Here is a 16,124-nt window from a genome sequence, read left to right as displayed (position 1 = left end):
AAAATGCATTAATTTTGCTGCAGTCATTACTATTGCATACTATCTCCTTTGCCTTACCATGATGAGCTGTAGTTCCAGGGTTCCTAGGTGATAGATAAATTTAGTGAAATGACATGCTCAGAGGAAAACATTTTCACCACAGCATAGTGCACCAAGACTGACACTAGGTATTCTTAGCAGTAATGAGGAGTAAAACAGTTACTGACCAGAGGCATGCAAAGACTTCAGAGTGCAGCAGTGCAGATGCATGAACTGAACTCCTAGCAGCTGAACTACTCTGCTCTATTTAGGAGACCTTCTCAAATCCGGGTTTTTATCAAGTGCTTCTTATTTAAAAAAGATACTGGGGCTGGATCAGAGCAGCACCAGTGCCTATGGATGGAGTATCATGACCACAGGGTCCTCCTCCACAGGGCTGCTGCAGAGGAAGAGCTGCCGTTGCCCTTCCTGGGCTGTTGTAGTCTCTGCACTCAGGTTTCCAAGTAGCAGGGAGAGCCCACAGGTAATTAATTGTATGGCATCTGTGCAGGCTGGAGTACAGCCAGCCAGATCAGACTGACAAAAACCTACACCCAGGACTGCCGCTGGGCAGCAGCTTTGCTTGAGAGCAAATCAGATATGCTGTAGAACAAGATTCCTGCTGAAGCTGAGAGGTTGGGTAAATCCATTTGTTGCTGCTGCGCTCTACATACTCTCTCCTTTCACTTAGTAACTGCATGCTTTTGACCTTTTTCCAAGAGTGACTTTTTTTTGAACCAAGTTAAGGGACCTTAAGCATTAAGCCACTATAATGCTGGAACTTTAAAGCTAGTGAACCTAGTTTACTGGGATATAAATGGTATTTTGATTAACTTGCTGCAGGTATGTATTTCGTGTAGTACAAATGAAAACCACCACCAAACTTGGTGTCATTATTTCTTCCTGTCTCTTGAGAACTGTTTAAAAAGATTTCTATCATTACAGCCACGTGGCAACTCCTACACATGAATAAGACAACATATGCACATAATGGTAGTTAAACATAGTTTAATAGCTTGGATACAGACTTCGTAGAAGTTTGGGAATCTCTCAGCTTGTTTCTTTTTTCCACCCACTCTGCTCATACCTGTAGAAGTGACTAGATCTATACTCCTAAATAGAAAAAGTCACCAAATAGGACAGCAGATGTTTGCTCAAAGACTTTCACTAGTGCATTCTTCTCCATGTCTAAATGTGCCTCTTGAAAATTAGTATAAAGTAACAGAATAACCTGTGAGTGTATGTGCATGCAGGCAAAAGACCTACGAGACTGAAGTATGAGGAGAAAAAGATAAGAAAGTAATTTCAACAATAATACCTAAGCAGCAGTGATGTAACTGCTGATGTTCTGATTCTGTATTATCACAGTGGTAGTGTAGGAACAGGGAGAGGTATGGATACCCCTTACCATGCTGAAATGACCAAGGTGCTACTGATAGCTGTTGTACCTGGAGGTTTTTGTTGTTTGGTTTTTTTTCACCCCCCCCCCCCCCCCCCCAAATTAGTCAGGCTCTCTTGCTCCAAAAAGCACTTAGTTATTGTAAGAGGAGTTAAGAGGTAAGCCCACAGAGCAGGTATGTTTGTTCTACATCTTAACCTCTAGTCATCTTGTTAAGCACAAAGTCCACACATCACACTGTGAAAACCCTATGCTAGAGAGGAGCTTATGTTTTAACTATTGTTAAACAGGAAGAATGGAGCAACGAGAACAAAAGTTGAGGATACACTGAACGTGATTGTTTAAGAATCTGCATGCTATGAAAATTCTGATGTTTCTCAATAACTAGATAAGCCTGTATTATCAAAGTTGGTATTTTTCTGAGCGTTGCTGCTCTGCAGCATTGCAGGTTATACTGTGATATTCTAAAGTGAGTACTCTCAGTACTGACACTGAGGATAGAATTTCTTGCCAGAAAGACTGCTACAGGATTCAGATCAAGGTGTATTTTTTCCATACATCTTTCTTTCCCTTGTCCTGTATATGAAGTTCAGGCTAATTTCATTGCCCAAATTGCATCTTAATTTACTTGTATGAATGACATTCGTTAATCTGCTGTGGTAACAGGGACCAAAATCTACCAAGTCAGAGCTGTTGGTAGAGCTGGGACTATTTTATTTTTAGTAGATGTGGTAAGATGGCAAGAATATCATACACAAAATCTAACAGGATAAATGGCATCTACTTTCAAAAATGCTAGCATATGTTTTTGAAATATTTGTACTCCGTCTGAACCCTTGTTTAACAGCAAGATGCTCAGCCCATAAGAGCACTCTGCATTATTGACAATATCCATAAAAATAGCTCTTGTGTTAGTTTACTTTGATATTCCATTGTAAGACAGGTCTGCAGAATAATTGCTACTGAATTTTGTATAAACAGCTTCCTGCAAACTAAAATAATTATTTGTGCAAAAACTTGTATTGCTTAAAGAGGCTTATGCCAGAGACATTTATTGCTTTCCTTTCTCTGAAAACCAAACCTTGAAATTCTTAAGGTGTATCTTGTGTTCTTTGGAATGAGAGAATTTACACAGGCTAGAATTTTTTGCCATGTTCTTCTAAGTTATTCTAGTAGCTAAAGCAAGCATAATCCTGCTCTGTAAACCATTGTTTCAGCTCCCAGAACTTGCAGTACCTTGCTGAAAGGCAGCATTTTTGCCCCAGTTTAAAGGGAAGGAAAATGACTGATCCAGCAGACTAGTGGTACAGTGCAGGTTCCCTAAGTCCTACTGTGTGCTCTAGCCACCATACCACCTTCTGTAAAACTAAACAATCTAGTAAAAATAAGTTAAGAATCAAATTCTGACAAAGAAATTCACTGGATATCTACTTTAGCATAAAATACACATCTTCAAAGCACTCTGTAAAAAAAAAACAAAAAACCAAAAAAACCCAACAAAAAAACAACAAAACCCCAACACAAACATCCCCCCCCCCCAACACCTCAAAACAAGAAGAAAAAAAATTAACCTAAGAGTCATTATACTAGATTGTATTTAAAGTTTTTGTTTAATTTAGCTTGAGCAGACCCAAGGTATCTTCTATAAGAAAAATGAGGTGTGTTTACTGCCAAGAAGAAAATGTAGTGATCCTTGCTGGGCTACCGCGCACCCTTCTGACAGGGTGCTTTGACGGTGGTTATGTTAGACTGCTTCCCTCCTTCTTTTGTTGCTACCCCTTGCAGTTATAAACAGGAGACACAAGGTGAGGGAAAATTACAAAACAAGTTTATTAAAGTCTAACATAAAACACTTCAGGCTAAATATGTACAACTCCCTCCCTTCCCAGGGGATTATAAAATTTGAGAGTTGAGGTATATACAAATAACAGAGGAAAAATTGTATATACATGAAAGATACTTTAAAAATAATTTAACCAAAAAATCAGTTATCAGTCCTTATCTGAACTTCATTCTGCAAGGCTTATCAATAGCCTCTCCAAGACCACAGCCCTGAAACCCTTACCATGGGTCTTGTCCATACTTTTTTTGGAACGCATGATTTCAGAAAAGTTGTCGTGCTTTGTGCCCACATATAGGCAAAAATTTGGAAGTTAGTGTCATACAAGGAGCTATTCTCACGTAAGAATTTCTGAACAGCCAATTCAGAGATACAGCTAACCTATTCAGGCAAAACTTCCACCGACTTCAGTGCCAACGGTGTGACAAATCATGTCATTTTCTATACATTACTGTTAATGGAATTATTAAAATTCCCTCCTTTCTTCTGCAGGTAGGTCTCAAGAAGTTGTCTGCCTAAAAAGATTCCATGCTTTCCCATATTAATCCCTTACAGAAATTATCAGTACTGTTATAAACCTTGTACCTCCAAAATGAACTCAGAATCCTTAAGCTGAGGAATTAGATGTGCAGCTGATTTCCATGCATCTACTGGCAAAAGGTACAGTACAGACCTGCTTCTTCAGGTCCTACAGCACCCAGCCTGAACATACCTACAAACATTTTTTTTAATATATATATATTTAAAATCTATATTCTAGTAAATGAATACAGTTCATAGAGATCATACCTCAGCAGCTGAGATATCTTCATGAAAGATGAGGATAAAAATCAAGACTCTCAGATGGGGACTCAAGAGTGCAGGTCACTAAATTATTGCTCCAAGACAAAACTACAAGCCTGTGTATTCTATTAAGAAAGGTTAAAATTGTTGTCTTGTAAAAAATAATGATTATCTTCTTGTCTATAAAGAAAACTAAATGACTAATAAAGCAAGTGTTACTGTTATAAGTATCTAAACAAATCCTGTATAAATCTAAGCACTGTATTTTTTAAAAAAGTCTGAAATCTAAGAATACAGTAATAAGCTATAATTTTAGAAATATAAAACCAGTCCAAACAAACATTGTTATGGAATGCATTTTCTATGTAGGAATGTAATTTTTAATTTTTTTTTTCCTCCAGAGCTAGTTCATTCTTGTGGTCATTTATCTTGGATATGTTAATCTTCACATACTTTTCCTCACATAACAGCAGCATATCATCAGTTCATCTTCCAAAGCTGTTTAAATATGAAACTTATCGGTTGTATGGTATTGTTCTTATTCAGTATCCATGACTAAGCCTATGTCTATCCCAAGACTTCTGCTCTATTTTCAGAGAGAGAAAGTAAAGAGGAACCCTAGGACAGGCTACACAGCGTTCGCTTTTTTTACAGAGTCAAGATCCTGGTCTTTGTGGTTCTTCAGTCTTAAATGGCAAGGCTAAGGAATCCTTCAGGTGCTACATCAACAACAGAAGCTAAAAAAGAAAAGGGGGGAGGAAAAGGGGAAATGCCAAACAAACAGAAACAAAAAACATCAGAGAAGTTAATCCATTGTCCTTTGCCAGCATTATGAAGGACATCAGCTGTTCATAAATGTGGTAGTACAGGTAAGCAAAGAAAATGAAGGTCAGGCAGATATGGCAGTAATTGGCTCCAGTGGACAGAGTTAGAGATGCCTGCATTAAGAATGTTCCTGGTGAACACGGTTGTAGTCCTTGCTGTCCACAGTACACTTTATCTGCAAATCTGCCATATATTAAAGCATAAAATATGATCAAGAAGCAGAGTTTTAAACATGCCACATACTAAGATGATCAACACAAAAAATCAAAAAGTCTATTACTTTACAATTACAAACAAGTAGGAAGAGAAATTAAAAAAAAATAATCTGTAGTCACACTCAGGAGTCAAGGGACCATTTGCAGAATATTTAAATGAAATCCTCCAAGAAATTTTTCACAAGTCTGTTTAATTAAGGTGCAGATTAATTATTACTCCATGTAGAACAGAATCAGTTAAGAGGTATCTCCTATGCTCTTCTATTTATCAGTGTCTGGACACAAGGCATCAGTGGGAATAAAATGCTAGCACCAAGTAAATAACCAACAAATAATATCTTTGAATGCATTGTTGGTACAGTATTACGACTGTTTCCTTACTATTTGATGATTAATTAAATAATGCTTACATTATGTTAATGGCACAAACTGGCAAAATGGAGTATAAAAGTACTCCTATTGTCAACTAGTCTTTAACTAATGACCCTACCAAGACACTAAAAATGTTGCTTTTTAAAAATGTACATTGCTAGTAATAAAACCTACCTTTACCTAGGTCTTGCTAGATACCAGTTTTGTGCAGTTACTGTGGACAAGTGACATGAGAGGTAAAGCAATACATAAATACTTTAATTAAAACAAATCAGTTGTACTCTTAACAAAACCTTCCCTGTAAGAATATCAATCTGCTCTGTTGTATTCTTCCTTAATGTCCCCTCACATAGCGCTCCTTACTGTTTTCACAGTGAAGGGCAGGATTTACTTCCTCTTTTGTACCTACTGTCTAGCACAAGAAGCAGCACTACTGTAAAAGGATTATGAAGCTATGATTCATGCCTCACAATTAAGTCAATGCATCTTTTCATCTCATCTACAACATGCATGTTCCAGCTCTCCTTCTGAGCAAATGCTGCTGTTTGTGCCAAAACCAGGGCATTTTAGGGATGTGAAAAATAAATCTGGGGCAAGATACAACAACACTGGATTCACTTAAACAAACAAGCAAACAACAAAAAAAGAAAAAGCGATTTGTTGGAAAGAATATCCGGTAGTATCTATGCCATTAGAACCCTCTGACTTACCACACTACAGAAAAAAATTAACCCTCCTTTACTTGCCTTGCCCAGAAAATATACACAAAACTTTCTTTCCCTCTGGTCAGAATTAAACTGAAGACGGCTACTTCTGGCAGACAGCAGTAATTCTTTGCAAGCACCTCACCAGAGCACTGGCCTACCTTCCATCATGTACCATTGTATCACCCTGGAATGCAGGAGTACAAGCTTGTTAGTACATTCAAATTACGTTTTCCCCTTACACATCTGGGTTAATATTAAACTATCAAATATGGCTTAAAATGTCTGCTCTCAAATGACAATGTGACACATCAGATCGGAAGGAGCATGGGAAGAGATCTCCAAAATACATTAACATATTTAACAAAGAATTCTTAAGGCAGGTGTTGCTGGAGAGGAATGGTCTCCTGGAAATCAGTGTTAATTGCAAATAGAAAGTTGATTGTAGATTAGCACAATTCAACAAAAACCAGAAGACAGCACTGCACAATGGAAATGCCTTACAAGTGTCTTTACACAGAGGAAAAAAAAAGAAGTCCAATTCAAAAAGTGTGACTGCTTGCTTGCTTATGTTCATCTTACCAAATGTATGCAAGTTCACTACCAAATTACCTTGATGGCTGTCTACTGCACTGTCAGTATAACTGCTGCAAGAAAATAAACTGAGGTTCTGAATATCCAGTCACAGCAGATCTTAGTAATGTTTCTGATGAAGGAGACTGACTACCCGTCACAGGAAGCAGCATCTGATGGTCTTCAGTCCCAATGGGAAGAGGAAGTGCTAAAGACATCTCAGAGGGTTTCACATCTATGGACTCCGATAAAGGACTTTTCTGACTCTGAATGGATTCTTGTTCATTGAAAGAATTATCAAGTGCATTAGAATCAGGGGGAGTTTCAGATCCTGGGGGGAAAAAAAAAAAGAAATAAACATTCAAAGCTCCTGCGCAAATTCTTCAAATTCCCTTTCAAATGACTGTCAGAACAAACACTTAGTGTGTCAAAGACTGCCTGGGCAGCTGGGCTGTCAGTGGCTTCAATGTGCTGCGAAGCCAAAATGAGCTGTAAATACAACATAAGCACCGAGAATCACATCCTCTGCTGCTTGTAGCATGACAACTAGACAGATGATGCATTACAACTTGATCTCTACTTGGCATGGTACAGAAGATAACAAATCCTTAACATGATAGTGAACAAAGGAACTTTGGAAAAAAAGTAATTATGAAGGTTTCCTTGAGATTTTCCACCCCTGAAAATCTAAGAACCACAGCCACATCCCAGCATCCTCTTTTATCTGAGATAGCAATGTACAATATATCACTTATCCATAAAGTTCTTCAGAAGAAAATGTTTGTTAACTCCATACCAGGCCAGACCCATTACAGGTTTTATCCAGTCACTTGAGAAATCATTTGCTATTCTTAACTGAAATCACTGTTAACGGATTCCTCTCCACCTTCCTGTTTGAATGCAGTCTGCCACTGCTCTTGGACGGCTTTCTGATTAAGCCACATCAGATATTTGACCCTTCCTCTATCAAAGCGTGTTCCGATGCCTGTTATTTCAGTGGTGAAGCACTCCTGTCTGCCTTCTGCCTCTCCACGAGAGTGGACCTGCCTTGGCAGCTCTTTCTCCCAGCTCACACTGTCTCCACACTCGCTGCTGCTCTCACCTCACCCTTGCTTCCACTGGCTTTCTGCTGCACCGCGGCCTTCCTAAACGGGGCTTCTCAGGCTTCTGATATTCAAAGGTGCCTCTGCATATGACTCATGTTTTCTCATCCTCTCCCTCCCAATCCAGACATACACAGACACCTATTATTCCTTTTTCCATATGACAGAGGCAAGGGAATTATGGTTAATACACTTAAGGATGGACAGGTAATGAGGTGCATGGAGCCTGCGTTGAAAGAGGCTGGCTATCTGAACATCTCTCTGCTTTGTACCATAGGCAAGTAGTATATGTCAAATTTCTTCCTAATCTGGTATCTAGAATAGGAACTGAATGTATTTGAAAGGTCTTTTTAAAGCAGTATTCGCAGCTGGGAACATTTTGCCAGCTGTCTGATCTCGTGTGTTTGCTAATCCAGCTCAGACTTGGATTAACATTGACTGCATATATATATAAAAAAAACCCTTCCACTGTCACATTAAAAATACTTGTGCCTTCAAGATGCAAAGTAATTCTTGTAACCAGTATGCCTTGTTCACCTCAGTTACTACTCCCGTACAGACGTACTCCTTCAGCATATTCGGAAGAGGTAAAAAATCTCCTACAACTCAGACTATGCCTTCATGGGGGAAGCTCTCACGAGTTACTAGGACAAGAAAGTAAATATTCACGTACAGAAATTCTTGTCAGCAGCAATCCACTTCTATGTTGCTCAACATGTGTTTGCTAGCAATGCAAATGCTTGAAAATTTGTCTTGAATCTACTTTAAAGTGTGTACTTTATGCTTTAAAAGGTCTGGGTACCTCTAAAGCAGATGTTTTTAGCTCTAAAGAGAGCTACTACCCAAAAATCTTTTATTTTCTAATTTTAGGCATGGATGAGCAAGAAAAATGTTATTCAGCATTGAAGACAAAACAGTTGATGTAGTTTCTTAACCTTTCTTTGCACAAGGAACTCACCTGTGTGAACTTTCGTTTTGTGCTTCTTAAGATTTTTTATATCTGTGTAAGAATTTCCACACATTTCACAGATAAATGGTCTTTCACCTGAAAAAAATTTGTTTGGCAATTAGAACCATCTTGAAATTCAAAGAAAACACAGTTACAGATGTAGGATAATGGATTTCAATGTTGTATTTTAAAATACAACTTTGTAACTCTGTTATTTTGTCTCTGTGTCTGTATTCGGAATAAAATCGTTTCCAGAATAATTGATTAAAACAAAGCAAAAACCCCAAACGTTAGAAGTAAAGCCATGATCAACACCTACGCTGTTACACAGATATTAGTCTGAAAAAGGCAACTAAAAATTCACAAATATTTGCTTTAAATTATGTTAACACAGAGATACATAAATTAAGAAATTCTGCTACTTTCAAGTACAGCACAATACGGTTTGTTTTAAAGGCAAAAGGGTAAAGGTAGAATATTATTTATAGTGCAGGAAGCAGCCTGTCTGGCAACTGACCTGTATGGGACCGAAAATGTTTATTGAGCTCTCCAGAGGAAATAAAACTCTTTTCGCAAATGCCACAGATATATGGCTTCTCTCCTAAAGGAAACACAAGGAGTTTGTTATTTCAATATATAAACCAGAATACACATAAAGAACAAATCAAAATGAAACAGAGGTGATGTCCAGTGGGAGAAAGAGCTCCCTAAACTGGAGTCAAAGGGAAAAAACATGAGAAAGGAGCTGGATGACTACTCCAGAGGTAACTAACTCCCAATCTACAGATTTCCAGGTCATTACCTATCTCCAACCCCTCTGCAGGCAGCCAGTCCTCCCTTGCCAGGCCTGTTCCAGTACTGCAGTGCTCTGCCCCCCCTCACCTGTATGTTTTCGGGAATGGGTGATGAGAGAACTGGAGACGGCAAAGGCTTTTCCACAACTGTCACACACGTAAGGTTTCTCTCCTGTGTGGCGACGCACATGGTAGGTGAGCGTGCTGGCCTGAGCAAACCGCTGACCGCACCGATCACACACGTAGGGCTTCTCGCCGCTGTGCTTCCTGTGAACAGACACAGACATCAGTGATCTCCTGGCAGAAAGGGAAGCAATGCACAAAATTAAGTAACTTTCCTCAATTAGAACTGTATCCCGAAAGTTCCTTGTGCTAATGTTCTGTGAACTAAAAAAAAAACCAAAAAAAAAAAAACCCCAAAAACCCTGTGAGTTTGGTTTTGAGTTAGCAGTTTCTCAACAGAGTGAAATTCACTGTCTGTTGACTCTGGGAATCAGCACATCCGTGATTTCATTGGCAGCTGAACTGAACTACAGGCCCTGCATGTGTAACGTGCACCATGAGAACTTGCCATGTTTTGTGTTACAGTGTACTGAAAGATAAAATGATGATTCCTAACAAGGGAATGTAATTCCTGCTCCTGCCAAAAATTAAAAAAGCCCCTTGCAGATAGCAGTGAACAGTGAGAACTGTTCTGTTTCACTTCCCAGCAAGGAACTCTCTCCTCTTTGGTGCTACAAGCAGTTTAAAACAAAACCCACACCATTGCCCTAAGGACACCCAGCGTGTAGGCTGTAACATTCATAAATCACAAATCACTTCCCTCATGAGCAAGTCCACAGATGTAATTACTCTGTCACGCAGCGTGAGAGAAGACCCATGAGAAAAGGAGTAGAAATGACCAAATTTTGTGAATGTGTAACTCTTGCTTACACTGGAGTAAATTATTCTGTTTTAATAAACACATGGATAAGCATTTGCAGGATGTCACTTTTGCCTACCTGGCATGAATCTTCAGATTGCTTGAAGTTGCAAACTGCAGGTTGCAGACATCACATTTGTACGGTTTCTCTTCTCCGTGATGCATCCGACTGTGGAACACTAACTGGCACTTCTGAGCAAAGCCTTTGTCACATAGCTCACATTTGTATGGCTTCTCCCCTAGAGAAAAATAAAACCCTTGTGCTCTCTGCATTTACGTAAGAAAGGTTTCCAATCCATTACCTGACCAAAGCTCAGGTGTCCGTTCTAATACTTCTTACAGATAACATCTTGAAACATCCTGTAATCAGTCCGCTGAAGTGGAACATGCCAGGAATACAGCGGTTAACAGACTATTTTTTAACACATTACCTTTCGGGAAACAAAGGTAATAATATTTTTAACAGTGCCACTCTCCCCATACTATTTTAAGAATGCTACTACATTTTCAGACTTTTTGCTGGTTATGTCTATTCATGATTTTGAACATTTAAGATGAACAACCAGTAAATCATATGCTTTTTCTTGCCTGTCAAACAGCAACAGGTCTTCAACATACAGTCTAGCGCTCACTAATTTCTCATTAGCATCTGCTGTAGAACGCTACAGGTACTTCTCTGACTATTCATGTTCTCTTAGTGGTCAATTGTGGTCATGTAATAGATGGTGCAGCTCCGCAGCCTTAAGTGACAGTATAAAAAAGCCTGTCTGCATTTCCATGGCAGTGCACAACCAGACCAAGAACTCAACAATTCTTAAGTATATTGTGTACAAAAAAACTTAAAAAATAAAAGCATTACACATCTAACCTGCCATCTAGCAACAAACACCATGAAATTCCATACCTACTCATGTAAAAATTCCCAGTACAACACCCTCAAAAGTAGAAAGCGCAGCCGACGTTCCTACCAGCAAACTGTCCCTGAATACTGCTCACAAGCTCCATCTCGCATATGAATCTTTGGTTAGTCACTGGCTGACAATATTGGAAATTCTCCCCCTCGGTTACAGAAAGAGCAAGGTGTTCTCCTGCAGCTGTACCTCAACACCTCCTACTTCACAGCTTCCTGGAAAGAGCTCCACTGCTGGCCTCTGCTCAGAGATTTCCAAAGGGGAAAAAGAGCAAAAGTAAACAACTTTTTATCCGATTGACTCTTACTTCAGCATTCTGAATGCCAGCCACAAAAGGAAGAAAACTACATAAACCAGGCCCCTCTGCTGCTCACTGCACTAAGTACAGCAGCAAAGGCAACAGCAGAACAGCAGCTATGCCAGATCAGCCTGAAGAATGAACTAACCCGGCACCAAGTCTTCCATCTCTAGGGAAGAACGTATGAAAAGACAAGCACGGTACTTCTCCCATATGTCTTCCCAGGCCCCAACAATTTGCTGTTCATAATCTTTTTAAGTCAGACATGTTGTCTTAACGTTTAAGCGTTCATAATTGATTTCTCTTTGATGTTTTGTTCAGTAGCTCTTGACAGAGCACAAACTTCTGGTAATATTATCAAATGCAGAGATCATAAGACCATTGCACATTTCAACTGCACATTTTGCTAAATAAAATCCCAAATGCTGTAGTAATTCGGCCACCTCCCCTGCCTTTTTTGAATGCCCTATGGGAGAAGTTACCTACTTGTCACAAGATCGCACTTTTTCCCACTTTTGTTATCAAACATATATTAGGATTTGAAGTTTCAAAAAAAGCAACAGAAATTCTGGTATCAAGTACAGCGAGTTTTTCATGCTCTACTGGCAATAGTTTTTGGCACTCTATCACTCTACAGAGTTAAAGGGTAGCTAGCTCTTCTGAGTCTTTCCAGAAATCAAGATGCTCAGACTAATAAAGTCCTCTCTAGCTATTTAAGGTAGAAACTATGATTTTGTACTGAAAAATGCTGAAACATTTCATGCTACCAGGATACAGGTACTATCCCCGGATGTGTACCAGCAGCAGACACAGTTTCTAGAGGAAGAAGTCAGAATGCAAAGATCTTTTTAGTCCTGCATTCAGGCTGTGATTCCAGGTCTCCACAGTCCATGAAGACAAGGCCAGCAGCTTACCTGTGTGAGTTCTTACATGTGTTTTCAACTGATTGCACTGGGTGAATGCCTTCCCACAAAGCTGACACACGTACGGTTTCACTCCTTTGTGTATTCTCATGTGTCGACGGAGGCTGCTGGCTTCTGAGAAGACTTTCCCGCAGGTGTTGCACACCGGCTTAGCTTTGGAGTACTTCTGGTCAAGTTCTTCTCCCGAACTCTCCAGCTGGTAAGCGTTCTTTTCACTGGCTATGTTAGACATACAGTGCTCCTTCAGTGCACAGCTTTGCTGAGGCTTTCCCCGTTTCTGTTTTGCTGCCATCGTCTGAACTAGGATATCCTGCGCTGCCAATGTTTCGCTTTCCACCACAGATGCCAGCTGTAGTTCCGAGTTATCACTGCCTTGGGCAGCCTGTTCTGTGATCTGGGTGGCCAGCTTATTTGCATCTAGAAACATTTCAATGGATGTGTTCTCGGTCACATCATTCTGATATTGTACGGATTTATTCTGTATGCTTTTGGGGGAGCTGAAATTCTTCTTTCGCTTTTTGGTTTGAGGAGATTTCTTTTCTAAAGCTGCTTTCTTTGCCTGTGGCTGAACCAACTCTGCAGAAGCAGCGTCTGCCTTCTCCCGATTATTGTAATCTTGGAGGGTCAGAAGGCAAGTCTGCTGATTCATTTCAACGTTTCCAGTGATACTAGATGTCTCTGTAGAAGAGGGATTAGCAATAAACGCAAAGTCTTCCATCTTGATTTTGCACTTAGTGACCACTTCTTCTACTTTGAGATAGTCAGCAGCCTGGTGAATTTCTTTAACGTTCCAGCTGCAAGAAAACAAGACTTGGGTGACGATATTCTGCACAAAGCAAACATTTGTTCTGTACCAACCGTATCAAATACAGACAGCACAGCTAAAGAAAAGTGACACTGTCAGAAAATGTGACTTTGCGAACACGTACAGAGAGATCTAATCTCTTAGTGCTGTAGTGCCCCAAGACACCACCAGTCTGATAACTACTCCTGAACCGATGGCCCATGTCTACCGGGGTCTGTGGATCCACAGAACTGAGAATTTTATTTTCAGTTACATGCCTTTTGTAGAATTTTAAGGTAAAAGTCCAATTGCAAGGTGGTGAGGCTAGACATGGGGTTGTTGGTCCAAAATGCTCAGAAATCACAGTACTGGAGAATAAAATGCATAGATTACCATTCTATAATGCTTATGGCAAAAGCCTTAAGTAATTCACAAGTGGCACATTCACCTCGGCACTTCTGTGAGGCAGGTATTAATCTTGTTTTATAAAACGATTTGCAAACAGTCTTAATTCTGTATCAGCTGCGCACAGACAACATTAACACCAAGGAAGTCCTCATTTAAACTACTACGCTCTATTTTGCAGTTCCTGCAATGCAGGCCTTGATGGTGTAGAAAAAATTGATCTGGAAAAGGTGGCAACCATGCATTTATGGATTTACAGCACTGTCAAGAGAGATTAATGGTAAACAACATCATTCTAACAACCTATTACACAGTAAATGTAGTTAAACAAGTAACTAGCCACAATTACTCTCTGTAGATGAATACAACTGTTTTAGTATCTTGTATTATACTTGCACCGAGTTCAAAGTACACCCTCCTGGTGTCACTCGCGCACAGAAGACAACAGAATTTGCAGACAGTTGCAGCAATCACCTAAAGGGATACAGTACAAGATGACGGCTGCACATGGGCAGACCTGCAGGTGTCATCTTTAGTCAAATAGTTCTCCCTGGGCAAGAACGGTACTTTCACCTTCCTCTTCCTTCAGAAATCTCAACTGCTCAGAATGGATCCAGAAACTCTCCTGCTGCTGTCCCAGACAGACATCAAGAACGCTGCACACTTCTGCTCACATGTAATTTGCAAAGCATCAATCACTAACTTCACCACATAGCTGCGTATGCTACTCTATTGCTGTTAAAGTTTGTAGCTAATTTAAAACAAACAAACAAACCACCACTTTGCATCTGTGTACTTAAATTATCGAGTATGAGTTTTCAGACTTCAAGAGAAACAAAAGTTTTTTTAAACCTGCATTTGACACCAGTCATTGAGAAAGGAGTAAAAATCCTGGACTACATACTTCTAAGCAGTCACACTTCCCTCATGAGGGATAATCTCTTTCTTTCGCTGAGAGAAAAGCACTGCAAAGAATCCTCACTGTATGTGAGGCAACACAACGGCCACAAAATCAATGCAGTAAGGGGGGAAATGCTTTTTCTCTGACTCCTTTTGGGCACCGTAATTTAAGATTTTAAGTAACAGATCATGCAAATTCTAACAAATGCCATTTTTAAAAAATTGTGCCTATCTTCACCCATTCCTCAGACTTTAGTCTCTACATCATACACAGTTTCTGCGTGTTCTCTACAAAAACGGACTCCCATAATCCAACTTCAGAAAGAATACACTTATCCTTCTCTCTGCTGGTAATCACACAAGATCTTTAATCCCTCCCTATCCAGACAGAAAGGCTGGCAGACTAAAACTATCAATCAGTGAAATATCAGACAACACACCTCTGTTTTGGCACTCGCATGTCACGTGGTATTTTAAAACATACAAACAGATGATCTTCAACTTGTTAATATGCATCATATCCACTACTATTTGTTCCTCCAGAACTTATTACAAAGAACAAAAAATCTGGTACTGCCTTAACACAAACTTTATTTCCCTAGTCTCTTTCCCCCTTTAATAGCGTATGTTACCTGTCGAGGTTTAAGTTTCCCGTATAAATAAATTCCAGGAGTTTTTGGAATCCATCAGCTTTCACTTGAGTCTGATCCAAAACAACATTATTGTCGGACGCATCTCTGTAAAATGCACCGAAGTACTCGCTGAAAGAGGCAAGCACATTTCTGTGTGCTTTGAACTGGAATTCCCCAATAACAACAGTGCAGTCACAAAGAAAGCCGGCTTCTCGCTGCTTGTTCAGTCTCTCTAAAAGGTGCTCACAGTGATGGGAATACTGCATTTTGATAACGAGCTGCAGCCTCTTTGTTCTGACCTGGGAAAGCAAAAAAAAAAAAAAAATCATTGACATGCAAGATTTAACTTTGTTTTACCCTTAACAGAGTAAGTTAATGATTACAAACGAGTCAGTTTTCGAATCCGCTCACGATCACGGCGGGGCGGTTTGTGTGGCAGCGCTTTCGGACGAGGTACAGCGAGACGGGCGGATCCTTCTTAACTTGGGGAGCTGCTAATTTTAGAGCCAGAACGAGGGGGAGAGGGCAGCACCCTGTACGCTCCCCCAGCCAGATCAGAGGATTACCCTGACTAAGCTGACGAGCTGGCATCTCAAAACTAGGCTCCGAGGAGCACTGAGCAGAAGCGAACCACCCGAGGCTCGCACCCAACCGCGCTCGGACGGCGGGGGCAGCCGCTTCCCGGGACACAGCCCCGCTCCCCACCGCAGGGACCGGGGACGGACAGACCCGGGAGCGGTCGCCGGGGCCCAGCGGGGTGGAAGGGCCGCCTCG

The 16,124-nt window shown here is 40.2% G+C and overlaps 1 protein-coding gene across 4 annotated transcripts in view; it reads right to left on the bottom strand.

Annotated features, from left to right (window-relative positions):
* Positions 1–3,121: 3,121 nt before the first annotated feature.
* MYNN (myoneurin) overlaps positions 3,122–16,124 on the bottom strand; it is a 13,314-nt gene continuing 311 nt past the window's right edge. The window contains exons 2-9 of one of the 4 annotated variants that reach the window (XR_774677.1): positions 15,351–15,649; positions 12,621–13,423; positions 10,577–10,736; positions 9,664–9,842; positions 9,299–9,382; positions 8,791–8,877; positions 3,843–7,060; positions 3,122–3,195 (exon numbers count right to left, since the gene is read on the bottom strand). Coding sequence is in view for 3 of the 4 variants with exons in the window: in XM_010572863.1 (XP_010571165.1) it covers positions 6,792–7,060; positions 8,791–8,877; positions 9,299–9,382; positions 9,664–9,842; positions 10,577–10,736; positions 12,621–13,423; positions 15,351–15,616 (1,848 nt within the window). In the remaining variant the exon portion in view is untranslated. Of the gene's footprint in view, positions 7,061–8,790; positions 8,878–9,298; positions 9,383–9,663; positions 9,843–10,576; positions 10,737–12,620; positions 13,424–15,350; positions 15,650–16,124 lie in introns of all 4 variants that reach the window. The other 3 variants (XM_010572863.1, XM_010572864.1, XM_010572862.1) reach the window with 3 other exon arrangements.

Source organism: Haliaeetus leucocephalus, unplaced genomic scaffold (genome assembly GCF_000737465.1).
Source record: "Haliaeetus leucocephalus isolate CR32 unplaced genomic scaffold, Haliaeetus_leucocephalus-4.0 Scaffold362, whole genome shotgun sequence".
Classification (NCBI taxonomy): Eukaryota; Metazoa; Chordata; class Aves; order Accipitriformes; family Accipitridae; genus Haliaeetus; species Haliaeetus leucocephalus.
The sequence above is the reverse complement of the archived record's forward strand: the minus strand, read 5'-3'. Positions and strand labels throughout refer to the sequence as shown.